The sequence below is a fragment of the Heloderma suspectum genome, chromosome 5 (genome assembly GCF_057233095.1).
Source record: "Heloderma suspectum isolate Gila_16-S chromosome 5, 16-S_ref, whole genome shotgun sequence".
Classification (NCBI taxonomy): domain Eukaryota; kingdom Metazoa; phylum Chordata; class Lepidosauria; order Squamata; family Helodermatidae; genus Heloderma; species Heloderma suspectum.
The window spans coordinates 149,853,310-149,877,701 of NC_139462.1; the positions used below are offsets into that span (position 1 = coordinate 149,853,310).

The 24,392-nt window shown below is 44.5% G+C and overlaps 1 protein-coding gene across 4 annotated transcripts in view; it reads right to left on the reverse strand.

The window, feature by feature from the left end:
• Positions 1 to 7,026: 7,026 nt before the first annotated feature.
• The window catches only part of VOPP1 (VOPP1 WW domain binding protein), a 112,180-nt gene continuing 94,814 nt past the window's right edge, over positions 7,027 to 24,392 (reverse strand). For all 4 annotated transcript variants that reach the window (XM_084857783.1, XM_084857784.1, XM_084857786.1 and 1 more), the window contains 3 exons: positions 17,682 to 17,759; positions 14,810 to 14,946; positions 7,027 to 10,952 (listed from right to left, as the gene is read on the reverse strand). In XM_084857783.1, the coding sequence (XP_084713909.1) occupies positions 10,771 to 10,952; positions 14,810 to 14,946; positions 17,682 to 17,759 (397 nt within the window). In that variant the 3' untranslated portion in view covers positions 7,027 to 10,770. The remainder of the gene's footprint in view (positions 10,953 to 14,809; positions 14,947 to 17,681; positions 17,760 to 24,392) is intronic.

Below are 24,392 nucleotides of genomic sequence, written 5' to 3' on the forward strand. Positions count from 1 at the left end.
TTTAATACAACTTATTCTTTTTGAAAGTGGGATAACTGGGGGAAAGCGCAGGAGACATCCTGGAGGTTGATGACATCGTGTAAAGGACCCGCAAACTTCCATGAGTGGCCAGTCACAAGCATACAATAAATCACTCCTGTCGAGAAGCCCTAAGACCCACTGAATTTACTGAGACTTACTTTTTAGTTAATGGATAGTTATTTATCAGAAAATTATCCAGACAAATTAGTTTTTGTTATAATAAATACTGTCTCAGGCTCTGGCCCATCCTTCCCCATCTGGTGTCCTCCGGATATTCTTTGGATTACAAGTCCCAGCATTCCTTAGTATTGGCCACGTTGGCTGGGGCTGATGGGAACTGAAGTTCAAAATTATCTAGAGTGTACCAGGTTGGGGAAGGCTGCTCTAGTCTAAGACAATTTCTCCAAGAGCTGCTTCAAACTCATGGCACAGTCATTTATATTAGAAGGGGATGTGCATGGGAGCACATTCATACATCTTAAAATCACGACTCACCAATTGTCTTGAGTGCTAGATGCAACGACACACAACCTGTAAAATTCTTGAGTGATAACTACATCTGTGGACTGTGGATACCTGCACTAGAAATCTAGATCAGGTCTGCTGCCATCTCACTTTGCCCCTGCTCTGCCCTAATTGAAGGGATTTGGGGGACGACTGTTTTAAGAGACAATCCTCAGCACACTCACAAAGCCAGTGTTCCTCCCAGAAAGTCCCAAAAGTTAGACTGATTTTAAACCATTTTGTAGCATTGGTGTACACACCCAATAGAAAATGTATGTGTCCGGTCTAAATCCAAATGCTAAAGCTGTTCAAAGAGTCTTGAAATTAAGCTTAGTTCTGTCTTGGGGATGCCCTCTAGGGGTAACATTGAAAGCATTGATTATGAAGATCGGCTCACCAAATCCCTGGCTGAATCCCTGAATATCGATTTAGAGATACGTCCTTTAGGTTTCAGGTTCCTATTCCCCCACCCCCCAGTTGAAACACTGAAGTTGTAAAATGGGTGCTGCTGCTTTGTCTGAAACACTCACACTAGGAGGGATTTTTCCTGCTCTTTTCAACAGCAGTTCCAGCCATTGCTTTACAATAAAATCCTGCAACCGGTCCTATTGCTTACATGCTCTTAATTGAAAAGAAACACATGTTCTGCCCATAATTGAATTATGGATAATGTGGGTTAATTTTGGTGGAGGGGATGATGCTTCTGTTAATGAAGGTTGTTGCCTGGGGTGTGGGTGAATAGGATGACACATGGGGCCCCATTCCATTGTCATGACCCTTTGATAATGGAAGCTAGATAACAGAATTGAGACGTGACAATAACCCAAGACAAAGAGTTGTGTTATGACAGGTCTCATTAGCAATCGTAGCTTCATGCCTGCCAATTGGTTCACAAGATCCTGTTAGCATCCTTGCCCTGAAGGCGCTCTCCTCCTTGGCAAAGGTGCATGAATTATTTCAGGCTTGACAGCTAATTCAAAGAGGTACGTTGCTGTCTATAAAGGTGAGGCAAAGGCAAAATATTAACGAAGCCTCCATTTGCGACAAGCCTTCATTACCCGATGTGCTGCTGGCGCTTAGCTGCCATTCCAGACACATCGATTAGAATTTGGCTAATTAAGATGTGATGGGCTTTGAGATCATAACGGGTGGAGGATGGTCTAGAAACAGCATGTTATTTTTAGGTGGCAGGAAAGGCTGTTCATTCTGGCTCCAGCACATACGTGATGCTCCCATTGGAATTTGGCAGGCAGGTGCTCATCCTGCTGTACATTTGCATCAAGATGCTGATCACGTCCCCCTGAATTCACTGGATCTGTCTTCTGAATGCATCCTACATGGCCCTTTTCAGCGTCCTGTGTTGTAAAGGCACTAGCACTTCCTTGCATTCAGTTCAGACACTACTTGGTGTAAGGTGAGGAACTGCTCACACAAGCAGTCTATGCATTTGAGTATTAACTCATGAGATGGACCCTTTGCTTCCATGAAGTGGGAAATCCCCCGATGTGATCTTTCTGACTCATAAAATCCATTAACCTATGGATTAGGTTAATGGATTCGAGTATTATAACCTGCCCCTTGTATTGTGCTTGATAGAGAACTGGGCCAAACAGTGCTGTTGCCACCCTAGTCATCCTCCCTGGAAGATCCGGGTTCTAACTTGTGTGGGGAACCTACATTCGCAGAACAGGCACTTTGCTGCAGACATTCACTCTCCAACTCACGGAGGGGAGTGGTGCTTCAGTGTAGGCATGCCAGCGTGCTCATCCCTGCTCTCTCTTGCACAATTCTAATTGTGCGAGGGATCAGGATGCCCACACAGAGCTAAAATCACACATGAATTAATGGCTCCTCTGTTATATTGTGCATGTTAGTAAGCTGTGCACATGAGCAAACTTATCTGTGTGCACACACATAGCCTCCACCTATGGTGGGCAACCAAAGTGATCTATATGCGCACCCACCTCAGTTTTCTGTGCACAGGAGGCCGAATCCTGGTTCTGTCTTCCATGGATGGAAGGGCTCTGCTCACAGAAGGCGCCTCTGCCTGATTTTTGGGTATCCCCCCCACATTCAGCAGCGCCCCCCGATCCTCTTTTTCAGGGGGCATTTTCAGGGGGATGGATAGGCTGCTATGGGAGGAAGGGGTGTGGAAATCTGGTTCTGCCAGCCCAGTTGCACACTACCTAAATCTAGGTCAACCCAGTAAATAGAACCCTATTAAAATATACCTGGCTTTTAAGAATACTATGAAAAAGTTTTATTTCTTAAAAAAAAGAAAAACCAACCACCACCTCAGATGAACAAAGCAGAAAGTAGCTGAACTAAAGCATGCAAGCAGTCACAAAGTAACTGATGTAGTTATTCACAACTTTGCTTCTTTTTCCAATTGATGACCAATTTCACTAGAACAGCAGTTTGACTTCATTATAAGGGGTGGTGTGATCCATCAACAATAACGTAAGAAACAACCAGATTGCGGGGCGAGGCAGAGGGGATACTTCATGCTAAGCTGAATTTCAATGTACAGCATCAAAGTTGACTGTAAATATAGGTTCTAACCGACAATGAAAGAAAATGTCCAGTCCTTTAACTCACTGAATAGTATAAAATGGTTGAACAACACTTATCTGCTAACACCATAGAACCCAGAGCATTGGAAGAGAAATTGCGTTTATCAGTCAACTAGTGTATACACAGTTCTGAAGTTATGCTATTTTAGAAAATATATACGATCATCTTGTAGAGCGGGGATGCAGAGCCTGTGGCCAAATCCTGCCCTCCAGAGTTCCCGAGAAGGCCACACCTCCTTCCCCTGCCCCTGCACTCTTTCCCCCAATCATTTGGTGTTTTTCCAGCTTTCCTGCAGTTCCCCACCCCCATTTTAACTGGCTGAAATGCTTCTTCTAAGGCTTAGTGGCAGGCAACTTTAAACTAAAATATGCCAGTATTCTTTGTTTTTGACCCTGTCCCTTTTGCCTTTGCCCTGCCCCTGCCCCTCCGAGAGCTTCGCTTAAATGGAATTTGGTTCTCAGTTTGAAAGAGGTTCTGCATGCCTGTTGTACAGGAAGGTGGGAAGTTTGACTGGACAATTGCTCAACTCCACACTGAGCCATTTAGTGGAACTTTGATACAAACAGAGAAGTAGATGGGCTGGGATCAGGGGTTGAATTCTGAAGTGGGGGGGGGCACTTAACGAAATCCACAAGCCCTGCTCAAGGACTCCCCAAGGTTTTGGCCAAATTATTACCTCCTCCATAACCTCCTAAAACAATAGCTAAGGGGTCCGTCACTAAAGGTAGGGGGACTGGTGGGGACTATACTTCAAGCACTGTCCAATATGTAATAATCACTTTAACCTCTCACCACTTGATTATGCAACTTTTGATGATGCCCATCTAAATGTCCCAACTACCTGTGTTGGAAATTCAACAATGGATCTTGAACTGGAGTTGATTTTGGATGATATGGAAGTTCTGTCCCTGGTAGCTCATTCACATTTGCAATTAAGGGCACAATCCTATGGGGATAGTTAGGTCCTCCCTCTGTGCTCCAGCCACCCTGCATTTGTGGCTAGACAGCTGATTTCAGCTGTCTAGCTGGGGTGTGTCAGAGCGGAGCGGGAGGCCAGATGGTGCATAGGAAGTGTCGTAGACACTTCTGCTGTCTCCTCCCCTCCCCAGCCCCAGGAATCCCCCCTTTTCACCTGCTCTGTGCTGCACTCATAAGTGCAGAGCCAGGGACAAACTGCGCCACCTATGAGGCAGCAGGAGAGGGGGCAGGGAGTGAGGTTTCTGGGAACCTTGGCTCCGAGCTCAGTTCCCAGAAACTGAAAAGTCCTACGGCCGTCTAGACACTGTCTAATGGCCATAGGATTGCACCCTTAGTCACCTTTTGGTGCATGCAAATATGTGCATGTTGACTGGCCCACATGTTGTCATGCTTTAGACCCACTGAAATCAATACAACAGGTCTGGCTAACTTAAGTCTCATTAATTTCAATGGGTCTGTTCTAAGAATGATTAAAGCTGGATCCAACCCAGTGACCTGGCTCACGCTATATGACAACCCATGATAAAACAAGCCACGGTGGCTTGTCATTATGGGCTGTTGTGTTATGTGAACCCAGCACGATGTTTAAGCGAGGGTTGTTAACCATGAACAGCCCATGCTGAGAAACTATGGGTTGTTGGACATGAGTTAAGCCATGGGCTGCCGGGTCATGCGAACCTGTGGCTTGTGCATGGCTCATTCCTGAAGACTAGAGTCGTTGTGGCAAGAGTGGAAAAAAGCCAGCCTCTCTGCTTGCCTTGCAATCTCGCTAGGCATTTCCCAGCCATCAAAGCTTGCCAGGCAACAGGCACACCTCCCTGCTCCCTCCTGCGGTTCAGCGCTTCCCAGGAAAGTGCTTCCCACAATAGTGGTGTAATGTTTTTTGCATGCAGCCAAGCTGCTCTCATCTGCACCGAACAACCTTGCAGGAAGGTGGCTGTGCTTCCAAGTTTAGCTGTGTCTGGATCCAAAGTGCTCCTAAACAACTCCTCTTTTCTACCCATGTTGCATCCCTCCCCACTGTCCCATGCTTGGAGAAGCCTCGTGCTGTCATCCCCCCTTTGTAAATAGAACTGTAGTAGTCGCCTAAAGATGTGCCCAATGCTGGATGCTGCACCCCCAGAAAAAATGGCTTCATGCAACTTCGGTTGAAGGTGCTTGGGCAAAGAGAGACAGAGCGTGTGTCAGCTGCTCTGGGAGCCCATCGCCATTGGCCTAACAAGCTACCACTTCTGCCTCAGGAACCAGCAGCCTCACCTACTCCTCCAGCACGAACGGGTTTCAAAAGGTGCAGAAAAACCCAGCCCCTACTAGTCACAGGGCATCAAAGGATCTCCCCCAAGTGCTGGATGTGGACTGCACCGTTTGTGAAGTGGACTAGGCCTCCTTTCCAAGGACACTGCTATCCGAGATTGAGCTCTCTGGGGATGCCGATATGGAGGTCTGCAGGTCTGACATGCCAGATCCCACCGTTCTCCCGAGGGTCCCCGTGTGGCAACTGTCCCAGGAAGAGGAGGAGTAGTTCACACTCCACACAATAGCAGATCTCAAAGAGTTAGTGATGTGCTCTGCCAGCCCTACGGGCACATCTCTCTCCAAGAAGGGGTCATGCTGGGAACTACAGGCCTCCATGAGTTTGTGGGGGGGGGGGGTGAAATGCCACTTCTGGAACAGGACTTGGTTGGTCTGATTGCCAAACAGAGCGACCTCACCTTTACCGGATTCATCCCCACAGTGGCAGGACAGCACCAATTTGAAGCAGATGAAGGGGAATCATTTGAAGAGCAGCAGCAGCTACGAGAGGAGGAGCGGAGACCTGCTCCGTGAGAGACAACCAAAGAGCAGGAGGAGGGTGCCGAAGGAAATGCACCACTGACTAGTGCATAGAGAGTGGCATGCTTGAGGAACAAATGCAGAACTGATCATGTGCAGCTTGCAAAAGACTTGGTTTGCGCCACCAAAGCGTCAGGTGAACACACATACACGTTTTTCATTGAACTGGATGCCAGGGAGGAGAGGCGTAAACCAAATGATCATCTCCTGTCTGCGTGAGGCACAAGTCACATAGGTCATATGCACATCTATGGAGTCAGTAGCTCCTGCTCTACGTGAAAGCATGCATGTTTCAATGAGCAATGGTGGACCGAAGTGCCACGACGGAAAGGCAGAGCAATGTTCTACAGATGTTAGCAACAGCCTTGACAGCAGCTATTCCAGGACAGCAAGCTCAAGCCCCTTACCATCACTACCCGTATGGCCCTCACAGCAGCTTCTTCTTCCTCCTCCTCCTGCTCAGTCTGTTTCAGCAGCATGCTCAGGTACCCGTGGTTGACCCATGATAGCTTCATATGCAGATTCGGACCTGCTGCAGAAAAGACTGGGGAAGTTGGGGGTGGGTGGGGGAACTCGGTGCAAATATTGGAGCTCCGGCTTGCAAGTAGTCTCTGGACTGAGATGAAAGTCTAACTGGTGCATATGACTTAATCCCAAGTGGCCCCAGTGATTTCAGTATGGCAGCCCTGGACTAAATGGGTTATGAATCTCAGACTAAATGTAGATGTTGACACTCTGGGAAATGATACCGCTATACGCAGCTATTGTGTCTGACAGAAGTCTCTGCACACAGCCTATTGACTTATGGGAAGCAAAAGAGGTGGAACTTTCCATAGCCGACGTAATACCTCAGATTGGAACTCACTCATGTGTTAACAGCTATTGGGACCAGTCTACATATGGTAAAATTACTCCTGCGCTACAGCACTTCAGACTCAACACCGCCACCCCGCCTGCCTGCACATAAACATTTTCCTGCATGGAGAAAAACGAGGTATCAGAGAGACGCATTCTAGTCTAGCCTTCTCCCTGACAGACTCATACTCTATGTGCATGGTTATGTCTTCCATGTGAGTCATGTACAGTCCAGGAACAATTATGCCACGTGTTCCAGAGTTTGTGTAGACTAGCTTTTAATCAAAAACAATTAATAGATGTCATCCAACATTTCTAAAATGCTTGCAAAATTTCATTATGACTTGAAGATTGAAACTGTGCTCTTAAGTTAAATCATAATGGCCAACTAGGATACAAGAAAGATGAAAAATAATGCCATGTGCTGCAATGGAGCATTTATGGATCCAGAATCTCACCCATAGGAATACACAAAAAATCAGACTCGGGGATCAGTATGTACAATGGCACAACATGAGATTTATCACTCACTACAAACGTTTACAAAATTAAGGAATGATGGCTGGCTGGTGGTGTGTCTTTGCATCCTAAACAGATCTGATCTATGAATATCACAGCACTAGCAACACAGCACAATTAGTAAGATAGGGTAAAAGATGATTTAATGTGCACACTGCATTCATTTCAAGGTCTGCAGCCTTTTTCTAATTTTGGGTACCACAAATCAAATAGCGTCCCTCTCTCATAAAACACTCTTTGAACCATGCTCTCCACGGTATTACACAATTACAAATTTGCTACTTCTCATTTGAACCTGAAATCCTTCTCCCTTGCATTTCTTCCTGGGGGCAACCACGAACAAATGTTGTATGATGTAGAAGTTAACAACAAGAGTAGATCTGAGAGTCACGGCCACATTGCATGGCCTAAATTTACCTCTTACTTGTTTCCTAAATGGGTTGACCTCACTTTACTTTGGGCAAAATTTGGATCCAAATGTACATGTTACCGAAGGATGTGATCTAGCCAAGGGAAGAATGTTTAGCACAGGCTTAAGTCTCTACCTGAAATCAGTGGTACTTAATAGTGCTTAATTTTGGCGGGATCATACCCAAAGTTCCCATTGAGCCAAATTATTCTGATGATGTTTGGCTGCTTATGGTTTGCTCACTGTTGTCACAACATTCTTTCAGTGGCTCTTAGGAAGAATCTAATTGAAGTTACACAAAACCTAGGAAGTCAAATTCCAGTTGCAATCAGTTCTGTGTTGGAGAAGGCCTCAACAATATTGGTCTCATTTCCAAAGGACACAGAAAAATCTGATGATCCTCATTCAAAATATTCTTCTGAACAGGAGCTGTACTTAAGTCCAGCCTACTCTTTTGACAGAAGCTTCTCCGCACACACTTTAATATATCTGCCTTGGGTTGGATCCAGAATCTACCTTCTGCAAGAGGAAGGGAACTTCCACTCATGGAAAGGCTCCACTCACAGAAGGTCCCTCTGCCCAAATTTGGGGGGTTCCCTCCTCCCCGCACCCCACAAATCACCCCATTCAGCAAGATCAGCTGACTCTGTGTAGCATTTTCACGGGGCTCGAGGGGTGGCATGGAAAAGGGGTGGGGAAGTCCACTTCTGTCAGCACAGTTGATCGACAGTAAATCTGGATCCAATCCATAGTTATTCAGTGGTTGCTGTTACCTTCAAATACTCATTAGTAATGCATGCTTTGACTGTGACTTCACAGTTACATTCTCTACTTCTTGTACATCATCTTTCATGAAGAATGGAACAATTCTTGAACAATTTTACTCAGAAGCAAATCGTCCTAAGTTCAGGGGAACTTGCTCCCTAATTATTGGCTTTAAGATTACAGACTTGGGGCAATTTCACACATTACACAGGACTAACCTGGGTCTGACAAGTCAGCTGGTTCTGGATTCTTGGTGAAAGTACCTGTATAATTACATGTACTGGCAACTACATGGGTTTGGTAAAAGCACTTTACAGGTTTTAGGTAGATGCTTAAGAGAGCCTAGATATATGCCTAAAAATGTAAGGTGTGAAGAACTCTTTATTTTCTTCAAAAGAGTAGAATTGACATGTGCTCTGAGTTCATTAAAAGGTTCTGAACGCATTAAAAGCAAAGTTTGCTTTGAATACTGTCTTCAACACCCTTGACAGTAACTGTACGATATTCTAAAACAGGGACATTTCGCTCACAAATGTCCCTAAACATTCTGCATATTGCAACCTGGAGATTCCCCATTTACCTCTAACTGAAGACTGGGAAACACAACAGTGGGACCTGGTTTTCCTCCCCTTCCTTTTGTAAGCCATTCCTCTGCCTGCTATAAAGCAGTCTCAACTAGCACACCCAGTTGCTACCTAGTGAACAAAAGGACCAGGGAGAGGCATTGTCATTACCTTGTCTCCTAGTTCAACAGCAGATATAACACTAAAGGGGAAATCTGGCAATCCTTGCAAAATCTCTTCTGTTCTGCAATGACAACAGACCAAGTGACTGAGAAGTAGGAGCAAGTAAGTCTTTGTAATGTCAAGGGCAGAACAACAGGAGACAAATATAGGCCATTTCTCACAAGCGGAACAATGAGGACAGAGTTCCTATTCATTTTTGATGAATAAGCTCTTCAAGCGGGGATTTATTGCTGCCATTTTCAAGTGGTCTTAATTTCTATGTGAAGTGTTCGTCATATCCTGGAGAACGTGCAGTCACTCCCCAATGCCTGATAAATCTCTGATCTTACATTTAGTTCATTTTGAATAAACAAGTCACCAGGAGAAAAGGCAAAAGTCACCTTGAGGAGATTGTACTATGTTAAAAATGAATATAAGACTGAAAAGAATATGGAGGAGATACAGTAAACATTGTATTACTGTATCTAAATTAGATACAGTAGATACTGTATCAAGCCTAAATTAAGGGCCATTTCACACATTACACAAGGGCCAGGTTTGTTAGCAAGCGTACACACTCAACAGGCCACTACAGCCAATCATGGCTCCCTGCTGAGTGCACCAGTGTGAGTATACCTGTCACGCTCACATTTTTAAGAGTGACATAAAACATTTTCGGTGTATGCCTAAAGAGTGTCGTGCGAAGGGGCCTAGCGCAAATACCAAACCTCTTTTTTTTTATTTTTAAGATTCTCTTTAGGTAAGAGGTATTTTCTAAGCAACCAGGTTTTTTGTTGCTAGACCTGGGCATGCCAGTGCTGGCCCTTAGTAAGTTTTCTTCCCACACAAAATCAGCAGTTTGCTACGACATTCACATCACCAGCAGTATACTACAATGTTTATTCTTGGCAACAACACCGCCCACACACACCTCCAAATTGTCAGTGAAAAAAAAATGAAGCCAGGTTTAAGAAGGCAGGGTGGACCGAAGGTGAAGATGGTGCAATCCTATTCCACCCTATGTTTGTACAAGGGAAACAGAGGGAAGGATCTTATTCCATTGTCATCTTACCACAGTTCCTTCAAGTCTGCTTCATCCAGTCCCTTCCTACTTCTCTGAGCTTTATTAACAAACACAGCTCATCATCCTACTTGTTTCAATTGGTTCAGTGGCTTCCTCTTGTGCCATGTCTCTGCCGTCTCTCCCCGTCTTTCTCATATTTAAAATACCACAACCAGCCAGCTCTAGGACTTTTAGGCTGGCGGACATGGTTTTGTGCTTATTACCATACTGTGCCACACCATGATGTGTTAATGTACCTCTTGGAACCACAAAGAGAATAAATTAAAAGGGAAAGCAGAAGGGATTTAAATATAGACTTCCAATAAAAAGCACACCAAAAATGACTTTTGCTTCTGCTTGGAAGAGGTCAGAAGATAGTTCACCCCCTTCTGCAAATCCGCCACTCCTGCCCGAATAATGCTAATTGGAGGGAGAGCAAAGGATGTTGGAGCACTAACACCTCTTCCGCTGCTCGCAGATCCTGACCCTTCCTGTCCAAGTCACCATATGCTGCATCTGAGAGGTTATGTGGAAGATTTCACTGCCTGCTCATATGGTGGAGGTGGGGTGTTGCAGTAGGAGGGCGGAGGCGGGTATATTGGGTTCACTTGTGGAGACTTAGGTTGGACATGATAAGTCATAGCCATGGGGTTCATCATTGCTCCTTCTGGATCCGTGTAGTATGCCATTCCGGGCTGCGGTGCTCCTGAAAGAGGTAGACGAAAGACAGTGGGTTGGATACAGATTTACACTGCATCAACTGTGCTGGTGGGAATGGATTTTCCTGCCCCATCCTTCCCATGGCAGCCCCTCCACACCGTCCCCCCTCCCCGGAAAATGTTACACAGCGAGTCAGGAGATGTTGCTGAAAAGGGTGAACTGTGGGGGATCTCCAAAAAGTGGGCAGAGGGACCTTCCACAAGCGGAGCCTTTCCCCTCATGGAAGATCCCTTCCTCTCATGGGAGGCAGATCTAGATCCATCCCAATACCTGGCCCTGGCCTGTGTGGTCCTGTTTGAAAGCAGCATGAGATGATCTTCAGGGTACCAGCAGGGATGTGCAGCGTTGTGTGCCTCAAAGAAATCTCTAGGTAAAATACAGCTGTACCCAGACAAGCCAATTTCTGCAACTTGAATGGGATCTTTACCCTTGACCAACTGGTAGGAAATGATGTAGGAGTCTTGTCTTCTTCTGAGCTACAAATTCAAGATAATGTCCCTACTACAGCCAGTTGGTAATATCTACAACTAAAACATGTTTAAATAACTATTTATGGCCCTTAGTGCAATGGCATGCCCTCCATTATTAGAAAACTAATAGCACTTGTGTATACTTTGTGTATACAAAGCTGCAGTAAGACTGTATAATTTCTTTTAAAATAAAAGCCAAAATTTTCACCCTGTGCCAAATTCTGAGTTTGTGTGATTGCAGAAACGTTAAATGCACACAGCCTCCGATACTAAGCATGTGACAACATTAAGGACATACGTGGTTACATCACATTTATGCTATTGCAATGCGCACTACATGGGGCTAGCCCTGAAAGGCATCCAGAAGCTTCCATTGGTGCAAAATGTGGCAGCTATGCTGTTAACTGGTGCATGGTTTTGGGACCATATTACACTTGTCCTGAAAGACCTGCACTGGTCGCCAGTTGTTTTCCGGGCACAATTCACTGTGTTGGTTTTAACCATTAAAGCCCTAAACAGCTTGGGGCTTGGCTGTCTAAGGACTGCCTTTCTTGCTCTGAACCTGTCCCAGTATTAAGATCTGCAGGGGAGGTTCTTTTGAGGGTGCCATTATCAGCAAAGGCCCATTTGTTTGGGCATGCATGAAAGGGCTTTCTTTTGTGTTGCCCCCAAACTATGGAATGTGCTCTCTCAAGAGCTACAACTGGCCACATTCTTGGTCTTTAGAAAGGGTGTGAAGACACATCTTTTCAATTTTGACTTTTAAAATGTCTAATTTAATGTTTTAATGTTTAACCATTTTAACGTTCTTGTTTTTATTGCTATACAGTTTTATTATTTTAAATTGTTGTAGACGGGCTTGATGGCTTTTTAGCAGATGAAGTGGTATATAGATGATGATGATAATGATGATGATACAGTACATACTACAGAGGGAGCACAGAAATTGGTACTCGGCACAGAGAATCTCGGCTTTCATTTAAAATAGGAGCAAGTTTGTAGCCCCTGTGGCTCTGAGGATATGATAGAAAATGCGTGAGCAATGCCTGCTGGATATGGTTTCCAGTGGTTGGGTGGTTCAGAGCTTCAGTGTCTAGCACAACTCCCTGCATCTCTCTAATAAGCACCTCTGTGTTATTAGCAAAACTGGAATCATGTAAATTAAGAGAAATCAAAATCATGCAAATGTTCTCAGTTTACATAATTTATGGGGGTTGCAAAATCCATTTTCTTTGATGAAGAATTTTTTTTTTTTTTAGCATGAAACCATCACAGACCTGATTAAAGTACACCTCAGCTCTCCACCAGCTCATGGAAAGGCAAGATCAAACAGAATTCTGCTCAAATCCCATGACACTGGGGAAAAGATACACTGGGAATGAAAATGCATTTAACTGTCTTTGGCTGACTTAATGGCTGAAGGAACCATAAGTTGCTTTAGGCCTCTTGACAATGAAACAGGCTGTCTTTTTGATTATGCCAAATGGTCTCTCCCGTTCCATGAGGAGGTTAACTTAGGGCAGAAGGTCCTCTCCACAGTGTTGCTGCCCTTTTTCTCAGCAGTGAACATCTCTTAGTTGTAACTAAATTGCGTTCCTTGGGCCATTTTGATATTTGCAGGGTCTCAGGGGCCCACCAAAATAAAATATCGCATTAGAAGAGACTGGCAGCCAAAAATTTGCTGTGCTATTTCTAGTATTTAATAAATATCCAAAGTATTTATTTTGGCATGTTGCCAAATCACACCCTGAAGAAAACTTCTCTATTGGTTTGTGTACAAGGTGATTTGAAGGGCAACTTGTGGGAAAACTGCCACTGGAAGGGGGAGCCCCACCCCCCTGCAGGGGACATTTGGAGCATGAGGAACTTTCACAGGAAGTGGGCTTTTCTCACCCCACAGCAATTTCCACAAGAGCAGCCCTCCATGGGGGCAAGGGAGGCAGGAAATAGTTGTGGGTTCTCTTGTGAGCATTCCTTTCGGGTACTCACGAAAGTCCTACAGCTTTTGCAAGTACTCAAAGGGAAAGCTTACAAAGAACAACCGCCAACTCCTGCCAAACAAACGATTGTTTCTGAGCTGAACCTGGGGGAGTTCATGCATCCCTGTTCCTGGTTCACTTCATTTCTGTCACCGATCCTCACACAATAATGGAATTCAATCATTTTAAATTTTAACTTCAGCCGGTGATTAAGATGTTTGGGGTCAGACCAGTGACTTGACCATTTCTATGTGTCTTAATCATTACATCACAACATCCCAGTACTTGCTGCTGTTTCTCCTATCTCCTGTCACAGAAAACAGCAGGCATAAGGAAAGAGGAGGCAGGAGAGAATAATAAACATAACATGGTGTTGTTGAGTGAGCGCTTGGACACCACACATGCAGCGACAGGCTTCTAGTGTGCAGCATAATCCAAATCCTTGCGAAATCTCAGCACAGTGACTGCACCCCATGATCCCACAGTGTGAAACTGACTTGTCAACAGCTTCCTTCTCAACTTGCTCCAGAAGAGCAGGTGGAAGCCCTTGCCAAGCCCGGCCCTGGACTTTTCTCTCATACTACACTCTTGTCTTGGCAAGGTCTATGGAATGATACTATGAGGAAGGTTGAAAGAGCTGGAGAAAATGGCTGGGTTCACACAACATGACAAACCAGAGTATGGGCCGAGTATGGGTTGCTGTTGAATAATGGATTGTTGTGTTGTGTGAACCCAGACATGCTAACAAACCATGGTTTGTTAACCATGAACAATTGACAATTCATAACCCAACAACAAACTATGGGTTCTCTTCAGGAGTAGGTTCACACAACTCAACAACCCATGATTCAACACAACCACCCATGGTTCAACTACACTCAACCCATGCTCAACCTGTACTCTGGCTTGTCATGTTGTTTGAATCCAATGTATTGCCTGGAGAAGGGAAGATGAAGGGAAGACATAATAGCAGCCATGCAAATATCAGAAAGAGCAGTGGAAGATGGATCAGACCTATTGTCCCCAACCCTTTAAAGCAGATTGGGGGGGGGGGGTCACATGGGAGGCTGTAGTGGGGAGGGAAAATCTGTTCCACCGGCAGTTTCCATTCCACTGGCAGATGGCCAGCACTGCATCCAACAGAGTGTACACACACCAACTGAGCTAGGGTGGGAGGCTTCAATGTCATGTCACCCTTAGAAGGGTGTCCTATACATTTGAAATCCATGACTATAGAATACTGTATTCATTTATTTGCCTAGGAAAATGCCTGTGTGGTAAAGTCAGACTGCATTATCTTCAAATCAGTGACAATGTGATAATAGTCTATGGTCAAGACTTATTACATTATTTAGCAGCAGACACAGGCTGATAGGACAGTCGTAATCTCTGACCTGCTGCACTGGGGTTAGGTGGTCGGGTGTACGACACGTTATAAGTCGTTTCATCAACCAGCGGTGGAGGATACATCCGCCTTCGGATGAAGAAGCCCGCCCCGCAACAAAAGAGAACTCCCATCATCAGAAGAAACCTGAGCAAAGGGAAAAGGAGAGAATGGGCTGATTTAGTCTTGAGCTTGCACAATATAATAACACCATGAGGATATGCTCTTTGGTTAATTACAGATCCCAGTGTAACCCACAATCAATTAATTCAAAAAATTCATCTGAAGCTCCTGGATCAGTGGACCTAGATGGCTCAGAATCAGAAGGATTTCCTGACTTAGCCAGACATGGAATTTAATCTTCCTATGAGAAAAAGTATATTCCACCACTGACTGCCTCAGCTTTGAGTTGCACAAACACTGGTCGAAAGACACTCACTGCATTCATCCACTTTGAGGCCTGCACATAGAGCTCTCACTTAGTGATCTGTGGTGAATAAAAGCTGCTACCAGGTAAACTGATAGGTTAGTTTTTGTAAGTTGGTTCACTTTTTCTGTTAGTCTATCACTATATAACAAATGACTAACATAGGTATAAGTGGGCAGGCAGGCTAGTATTTTTGTGGAGTAGTAAGTTTTGGAATTATTTGCAACTTTGGAGCAGTATATAATCCTCCCACTCCCCAATTTCTGGAATCATTTTAAAAATATGTGGCCAACAGGTGGCCATCCCAAAGAGCAAAATTCCCGTTCTTATCTACCAACTTAAAACACTAGGATTAAATTGAGATTCTTTACAATTGTTATTCTCTCCAAGCAAGCAGAGATAGTGGGGGCTTGGGGCAAACAGTAGGTGTTTCTACTCTTATTAAACGTACATCAAAACAATGCGCATTCTATTGTGCACAGAACTATAAGCAGAACTCAGCCCGACAAACAGCAATCACTAACTTCAAAAGGGTGTCAACGTTTCTTCTCTATACCTTTCAATTAAGAGAAAGTTTAAGGTTGCAACCCCATGCTCACGTGATTGGGTTACAAGTCTGTATCTGATGTTAGTCATATCTCATTGTCTCTATCAGACTTCCTACGGTCATGCAGTTTCTCGGTTAAGGGAACAATCCTATGGCCCCTAAACAGCATCTGAGTGGCCATGGGATAGTTTGGATTCCCCAATCTGAGGTCAGAGACAGCGCTCCAACCTCAGAGGGGATAATCAGAGGTTGGCCCCCCTCCTCTCCCCCTTGTGGCTTGCGTGGAAAGAAATGCACCGCCTGCTCTCCGAGGTCAGGAACACGACCTCAGAGAAGGGGGTGTTTTGATGGGTGGGGAAAGGAAGAGACTGGAGAGGCCAGGATATGAGTTATCCTGAGGTGTCTCCAGCCTCCTCCGCTCCCCCTCTGAAGCACCCCAGCTAGATGGGCAAAAAATGCAGGGCGGGAGGACAGGGAGGGGAAGATGGCCTCTGTCGCTCCTCCTGCCCTGCATAGGATGCTTGGAAGCCTCTGAGTTCAGGGGCTTGCGATCATCAAGGGCACAACCCATAGGATTGCGCCTTAAGCCCCTCTCTACCAATCCAATACCCAAACAAAGAACGCTCCATAGGATTTGATTGTAATTGGATCTATTTCCCAGCACATGTTTAGCATTTGTGTGATAGTCAATTGAATGAAAAAGGCGATTGGGTTGGATGTTCTTTTGTATGTACAGGAGGTTTGATTAATCATCAGACTGTTGTGGAGAGGGTTAGATGACAGTGATCCAGACTCATTCCCTGAAAACAGAGGCCCTGTGATCAAATGCTTAAGAATTTAAACCCATATGCTACTGTCCCATAAACTTCAAATTAAGTACTTGTAATTGCAGGCAAAAATTTAATTTCTGCACCATGCCCACAATGTACTTGTTTTCAAATAATAAATGAGACAATTTTCTCTACTATACATTTCCCTGCCACTCCCTGGTTGCTGACACCTCCCACATTACTAAACCTTGCAAAACAATGCTGGGCATTTGCCAAATGCAGGATGTTCCTCTTCAAATAGAAACGTTTCGGAGTAGATAGTATATCTACATTACAGACTTAACCAGGTTTATCATTCCCTCTTACCTAAGGGATCTTGAAAACTGTAGTTCATTGGGGGAGGGGGGCTGAGGATCTCTAACAGATAACCCCCAGCACTCACACCAAACCTCACTTCCCAGGATGCCCAAGGGAAGGTGATGACAGTTAATCATTATTAAAACTGATATATGTTTTTAGTGTAGATACAGCCTTAGGGCACAATTCTATCTTTGCGTTGGAGTGCTCTGATATTCCCAAAGCCCTGATTGGCTCCTGCTGGCATGGCAGAAGTGCAGGACCAGGGGGTCTTCCTCCTTTAAAAAAACAAAACAAACTATTCCCTTCCCATTGTGAGCAGGGAAATGTTCTAAATGTTTCTCCATGTTGGGGTTATGGTTAGGAGTTGGGAGGACTTTGGATCCTTTGGATCCAGAGCCTCCCCTTTCCCACTCATACCATGTCCCCGATCTTCCCCCTTTCCTCCTCTCTGACGCCAGAGCTCTGACATTGGATTGGTGAGGGCCATGGATCTTTCTGTTTCACCCTTAAAGGCGGCTGGGAAATAATGTTAAGTAAATTAATTAAACAAATTTCCATGGGGGCAGGGAGGAGGAATCCACAATTGGATCTCTTCCTCCAAGACTGGAGCTCTGTATCTGACCTCAGAGGGGGCTTTCTGATCTGCCTTATGGCCCCTGGGACACTGTCACAGGATTGCCCTGTTAGACTCTTATATCAGTTTTAATGCTAATTTAATGGTGGAGAATGCAATGAATGGGCGTAATACTAACATTAACAATTGTTACCGTTGACTTACCAAAAATACCATAGTCGCTGGATAGACAGAGTCCTTACACAGCACCTTGAACCACAGCAATCTTCATAGGAACGACATCTGCATAAGAATAGGAAGCAGAAGACATTGGGGAGTTACAAAGCAAAGACAGAGCCTGTCAGAATAAGGAGCTGGCAGGAAAGCAAAATCTCAGCAGGCTATGATTCCATCAAACCTCATTGTTTTAAATGTCAACACATTAGCTGAAGAACAGGCATGGAAGATCCAATGATTCTGATGTCAGGAAATTTACTTCTAAGAGTGTCACTTATACATCTGGAGGCAAAAGCTGGATGGCGTTGCTATGGCTGCTGAAATCACAGATGGGGCGCTCCCTTGAGACTGACAGCAATGCTAATTTGGGCCTGTAAAGACGCTAGCATTACTAATGACCTACCGTCACAGACAGGAATACAGAGAGGTCCTCGGCCTTTGATACAACTGATTTTTACCTCATTCATATTCATGGGGGTACACTTGGGATACACTAGGAGGCATAAAAGACACATGTGCACGACTTCACATGGACATACAATTATTTCCCATAATTTCTGAAACAGGAGAAAGATCTAAAATGGATTAAACCAGATAACATCAGGGTGGTTCACACGTGACTGCAGCGTCAAGCGAGGGCCTTGAATACAGGCCCACAAAAACAAAAAGGGAAGCTGTTCTAGAAAAACGGTACCTCAAAAAGGTGGAAAACACCAGAGACACCGAATGGAAATAAGGATTAAACTAAGGTACAACGCCTGAACAATAAAATGTCATAATATACAATCGAACAGCAGATACATTTGGAACTCCACTAAATTCAAAGGAGACTCAACTCAATAATGGCTGACGGGTAGTCATTCGTGGACGTTTCTACAGAGATGGTGGTCACCAGGTGCCAAATTAAAAGTGAACCTCAACAGGTAGTGTAAATCCTCCTTGTGTTGGTGAAACAAGTGCACAAAATTAAACAAGTGCAATAAGAACTGCATTGACAACGCTACTATTTTTTTCCATGGTGGGAATGGTTTCAAGCCCTTCAGGTACCCAATATCTAAGACAAGGGTGCCCACAGGCCAAATTTGGCCTGCCTGGGGTCCCAATCTAGCCCTCCAGGGTACCCCAGAAGGCCATGCCTTCTTTCCCTGGCCCCACCCCCTTTTCCGTAACCACTGATCATTTCATGGTTTTCTGGCTGTTGTGCAGCCTTTTCCTTATTCTCAGTGGTTGAATTGCTTCTCCTAAGGCATAGTTACTGGCACTCAGAGCTTTAAGCTAAAATATGCTGATGTAGTTGGCATTTTGGCTCCATCCCTGTTGCTTTTGGCCCTGCCCACTGCTAGAATCTACAAGATATTGTAGAGCTGGAAAAGGTGCAGAAAAGGGCAACTAAAATGATCAAGGGGCTGGAGCAACTCCCCTAGGAGGGAAGCTTACAACACCTGGGATTGTTTAGCTTGGAGAAAAGGGGGGTGAGCGGAGACATGACAGAGGCATACAAAATTATGCATGGTGTGGAGGAAGTGGATAGGGAGACATATTTCTCCTCTCTCATAATACTAGAATGAGGGGTCATCCCATGAAGCTGATCGGTGGGAGATCCAGGACGGATAAAAGGAAGGACTTCTTCACACAGCGCATAGTTAAACTATGGAATTCACTACCACAGGATGTAGAGATGGCCACCAATTTGGATGGCTTTAAACAGGGGTTGGACAAATTCCTGGAGGAAAAGGCTATCAGTGGCTACTAGTCTTGATGGCTATGTGTTACCTCCAGTACCAGAGGCAGTGAACCTATGTACACCAGTTGCTGGGGAACATGGGTGGGAGGGTGCTGTTGCACCAATGCCCTGTTTGTGGGTTCCTGGTCGACAGCTGGTTGGCCACTGTGTGTACAGAATGCTGGACTAGATGGACCCTTGGTCTGATCCAGCATGGCTCTTCTTATGTTCTTTATCTGCCCCACAAGAGCTTCTCTGAACTTGAATTTGGCAATTGGGCTGAAAGAGTTTTGACACCCATGATCTAAGATCTCTAATATATTTAAGGTAGGATAAAGCCAATTCTGGGATGAAAGACAATTCTGAAATAAAACGGCAGAAGCATTCATCAGATTTTCCATTAAAGGCGGCATTTAGATTTTGTACATGTAATTTTAAGTTACGTTTAATGTCAATCAATCCTCATTGTGCCAAACTATCTTTGGAATTATTTTTACATTGCAGACTATGGATTCTCTTGAATGCGGAAGTAGCTTCTGGTAGTAGCTTTATATTTTGGCTCCTTGCCTGACCAAAGTTTTTCAAACTAGAACCAATTTATATTTTTGCATTTACCACAAGCACAGCACTGAGTTACCGAGAAATCAAGTCATTTACATGCATGTCGGAACCTGCTCATAAATGTGGAAGACCGTGAATATTTTGTGCTAGCTTTTAATTGTTGAGTAAGGCTTTGGTTGGGATCTTCAGAACTAGGCAACGGAAGGATTTCCAAGAGAGGAAGGGACGACAGCGCTCCAGAGTTAGAGGAAAGGTTCTGCAATACGTTATATGGCATCAAGCCTAGATATGCAACTGAGCACACATTTAGCAGAGAGATTTAAGCCCTATTCAGATGTTCCAGGTCTGAGTATAGTAAACGTATGAGGAAAGGGAGTGTGCTAATCCCACCCCTCCTCAAACATTTCCATCACCCTCAACTTGTGGAGTGCGACTTTCTGAAGAGGAGAACCTCTTGTATCCATGGAGGCTTTTCATGAAATTTTGAAGGCTAATTTTCCAGCACTCTGAATCACAACTAGAGGGCAATGGAAACGCTCAAGCAGGCAAGGCTAGCATGCTCCCTCTCCTCCCATATTTACTGTACTAAGATGCAGAACACCTGAAGAGGGTGTCAGACTAGCCTCTCTGGTGCTGAGGTGCCACAACTAAGAAGGCCCTCTTCTTGGCAGCCACTTTCCTCATTTCACTTGGTGGAGGTACATAGAGCAGTGCCTCTGAAGAGGATCTTAAGGTGGAGTAGATGGAGCAGGCAATGTTTGGGGTAAGCATTATTGTGTGGGGGTTGCAGGCATATTACTCCAGTATTGCAAATATATATATGTCAGCACAACACTTTAGGGTCTGGATGCAAGTTTGACTAGATTATGATTGGTGGGCATCCTAGGGAAAATAATATTTAAGATAGACCTGGCCAATCCAGAGGTTTCATACTGCCTGCCAACCACAGGGGCTGATGCTGCATACACCCCAGTTCCTCTTCTTTCCGGATGAAGGATCTGAGACCCGAACATACACAGTCCTAGCTAGCTCTCTAGGCTGGATCCCAGCCTCAGATTATGAGGTGTTGATTCAAGCCCCAGAGCCCCCTGACAGTATTAAAAGCATCTGGAATATAGATTTCTCAGAATTCAGCCCAAACCAATCTCTACTGTTCAGTCTGGCCATATGTCAAATATATTACAAAGCCAAGAAGACATACATCAGGACTATAGGGGCTTGAAATGTCCCCCCCACACACACACACACATTTGCGGGGGGAGGGGATGTTAAGAACACTTCATTACTCTTTGTAGCAGTAATTGGACAGCTTTGAACAATGACCAAGCATACTACATGCTTAATGAGTTGGAGAACATCATGTTTCAATCTGTCACTGGTTAGACATAACAAAAGCACAAAACCAAGAGGAAAATCTTTATTATGACAATTCAATTCAACCAACATTTATAGACTAGAATAACACAACAGAGCAAGACCAAATCTCCTGCCTATGACAGGTCAGAACCAGGATCACATAAACACAGAAGGCATTTGGGACAACAGCATTTACGTGGTCTATGAAAATACAACCATTTCTAGATGAACAACACTTCATAATAACACCACCAAATCAGCTCTTAATCATCCACTATAGTGAAATGCCCCTCATTATGACAAGCAAGCAAGAGGAGGAAGAGAGGGCCCATATATTTCTAGCAATGCTGGCAGTAGTGTCTGGGGCACAGGGTGCAATTTGCTCAGTCTCAGGTACATGCCAGATACCATGTATTTACATCTCAGAAGATACAACTTGTGACTGTCCTGAGCACGCAGCTGCCCCAAGGCACCTCAATGAAAGCTGCTGACCCAGCAAAGGTCTAGGAGGAGACTGAGGACTTACATACTTGTTGTCCCAGGTCACCAGTTGCAGTTCGGTTTACTTGTTTATTGGCTACTGCTGGGTTTTCCTCCTTGTGAGCAGGCCCTTGCTCCCAAGTAGACCCTTTCTCCTGAGTAAACCCTGGGAGAAAAGGTCTTCTGGCAGCCAAACGGGTGCTCCAATGACAACTCTGAGCGTTCCACTGGTCCATCGCCGCCAGTGCTCTGGAGAGCCATGGGATGAGGAGAAGTAGGAACCTCAGCATGACTCACACTGGGGTCAGAGGTGAGTTCTTTGAAACTTCAGGCAAGGCATCCCTGCAGCAAGACTTCTAAGGCTGCCCCATGTCTTCTGTGGGAGTGGGGTTTCTGAGGCATCCAAATCCTCCTCTTCTGAAGAGGTCTCCCCAGGGCTTGGGTCAGGAGTCTGACGGTAACCCATGTATGGTCCACAGTGCAATTGTGGCACTGTGACTGTTCTGGCCTGAAGAGGTACATCTTAGGCAGCTAAGACAGGACCTGTAGAACCATTCCTGAAGCACTAGGAGTGACATGGCATAAGAAAAGCAAAGAAGCACAAACTACCAAATCCAGACTGAGCCCGATATTCATGAAGAATGGGGTCCTGGGGTCCACACAAGATAAGGGAAGTGGACCAAGATAAACATACATACATACGTGTGTGTGTTATTATTATTATTAAAGTCAACATATTTTATCAATTTAAAAAGCCTCTAGCAAGGAACGTACTGTCATCATGAAACTGAATTCACAACAGCTATGTTAAGGGAACAAAATACATGTGATGCTCAGGTAGGTATAGTTCTTCCCAGACGTTTTATTAATTAATTCATTCATTCTCTCTGTCTGTCTGTCTGTCTGTCTCTCTCATTTTCACAAATTCCAGCTGCAGAGGCTGCAATTTGCAACAGAAGATCTGAAAAGGGGGGGGGTCCTTCACTTTCCCCCCGTTAGTAGTTTTCCTGCTAAAAATCCTCTCCAAGCTGCTCCCTTGATAAAAGGGAGATAAATCAGCTGGGTGTGTGTATCATTTTTTAGCCAAAAAAAGATGGGGGTGGGGGGAGAAGAAACACCAAATGGGGGAAAGCCTCTTTCTCTGTTGCCTGCCTCCCATTATTCATTCTATCTATCTATCTATCTATCTATCTATCTATCTATTTATCTCACTTACATTAAAAAGATGTTTCTAAGCAATATATTAACAATACAGTATACATCCATAGTAAAATGCTGTACAAAACTTAGAAAAGGCAATCGCATGATAACAAGGAGACAAGATCACCATTCTGGAAAAGCTTACTGGAACAAGTAAGTTTTCAGTAGGCCCCCAAAACCCAGAAGGGTTAGTGCCTGTCTAATTTGTACCAGTAGGGAGTTCCAGAGAGTGGGTCCTGTGTTACTAAAGGCCCTATTCCAAGCCACCACAGACAAGACCTCTGATATCTCTGATCCCACCAAGAAGGTATCCTCCATTACAAAGGAAGGAAGGAAGGAAGGAAGGAAGGAAGGAAGGAAGGAAGGAAGGGTATGGAATAAACGATATGCAATTCAGCATTACATATAGTTTAGTCCTATAACCCAGTATGGTGTAGTGGTTAGTACTGGAATCAAGACTAGAAAGATCCAGTTTCAAATCCCCATTCATCTACAAACTTTACTGGGTAAACGTGGGCCAGTTATTCTCTCCCGGTCTAAACCACCTGAAAGACAGTCATATAGATAAAACAGCAGGGGGTGAGGGGCTGTATATGCCAGCCTGAAATCCATAGAGGCTAAAAATGTAACAGACAAACTAAATGAATATTTATTCAGCACCATCAATATGCACAATTTCATAAGCAAAAAACAAAAACAAAACAAGACCGGTCCCAACCCCAAGGAGCCTACAATCTAAATTTAGGAGGTGGTGAAAGCAACAGAGGAAAGGCACTGAGGGACAAAAATAGCAAGAGATTCAGTTAGACATAATTTGGCTTGGGTACAATTGGGTTGCTTACAGTAGAGACAATGGCTATTTAAACATTTTGCAAATTGGCAACACTGGAGGAAAGGTATCGAGGTCAAGGCAACGACAATATATTATGCCTGTAGCTTCCAGAATATAAATCAATTCCTTTGATCATTTGGCATGAAATCCATTATGTTGACTAGATTCACCTCCCATCAGCACCCATTTGCGCTTCCATTGTTAAGGCCACATTTAAAAAAAAAAAATGGCAAGACTCAGCCCCTCATTTGCCATTGTCAATAAGGACACCCATAAACGCAGACTCTTGCTCATGATGCTCAACATAATAGATGAGTTGTCTCCATTTCAGTATTTGGGTGTGAGTGCTGTCCAAGTCCAATGCATCTCATTGATGTACTGGAATATGAATCCATTAGTTCTGCACAGAATCAATCAATCTTGGGCCTACAAGGAAGAGGCCATATTGGTTGTCTAGCAGAGATAATGTGAGGGAGTACTTCTGGACATAACAGATCTGGCAGATCTCATTATTTCAGAAAAATGCTTATTTGTTTGGCCTGGGTAT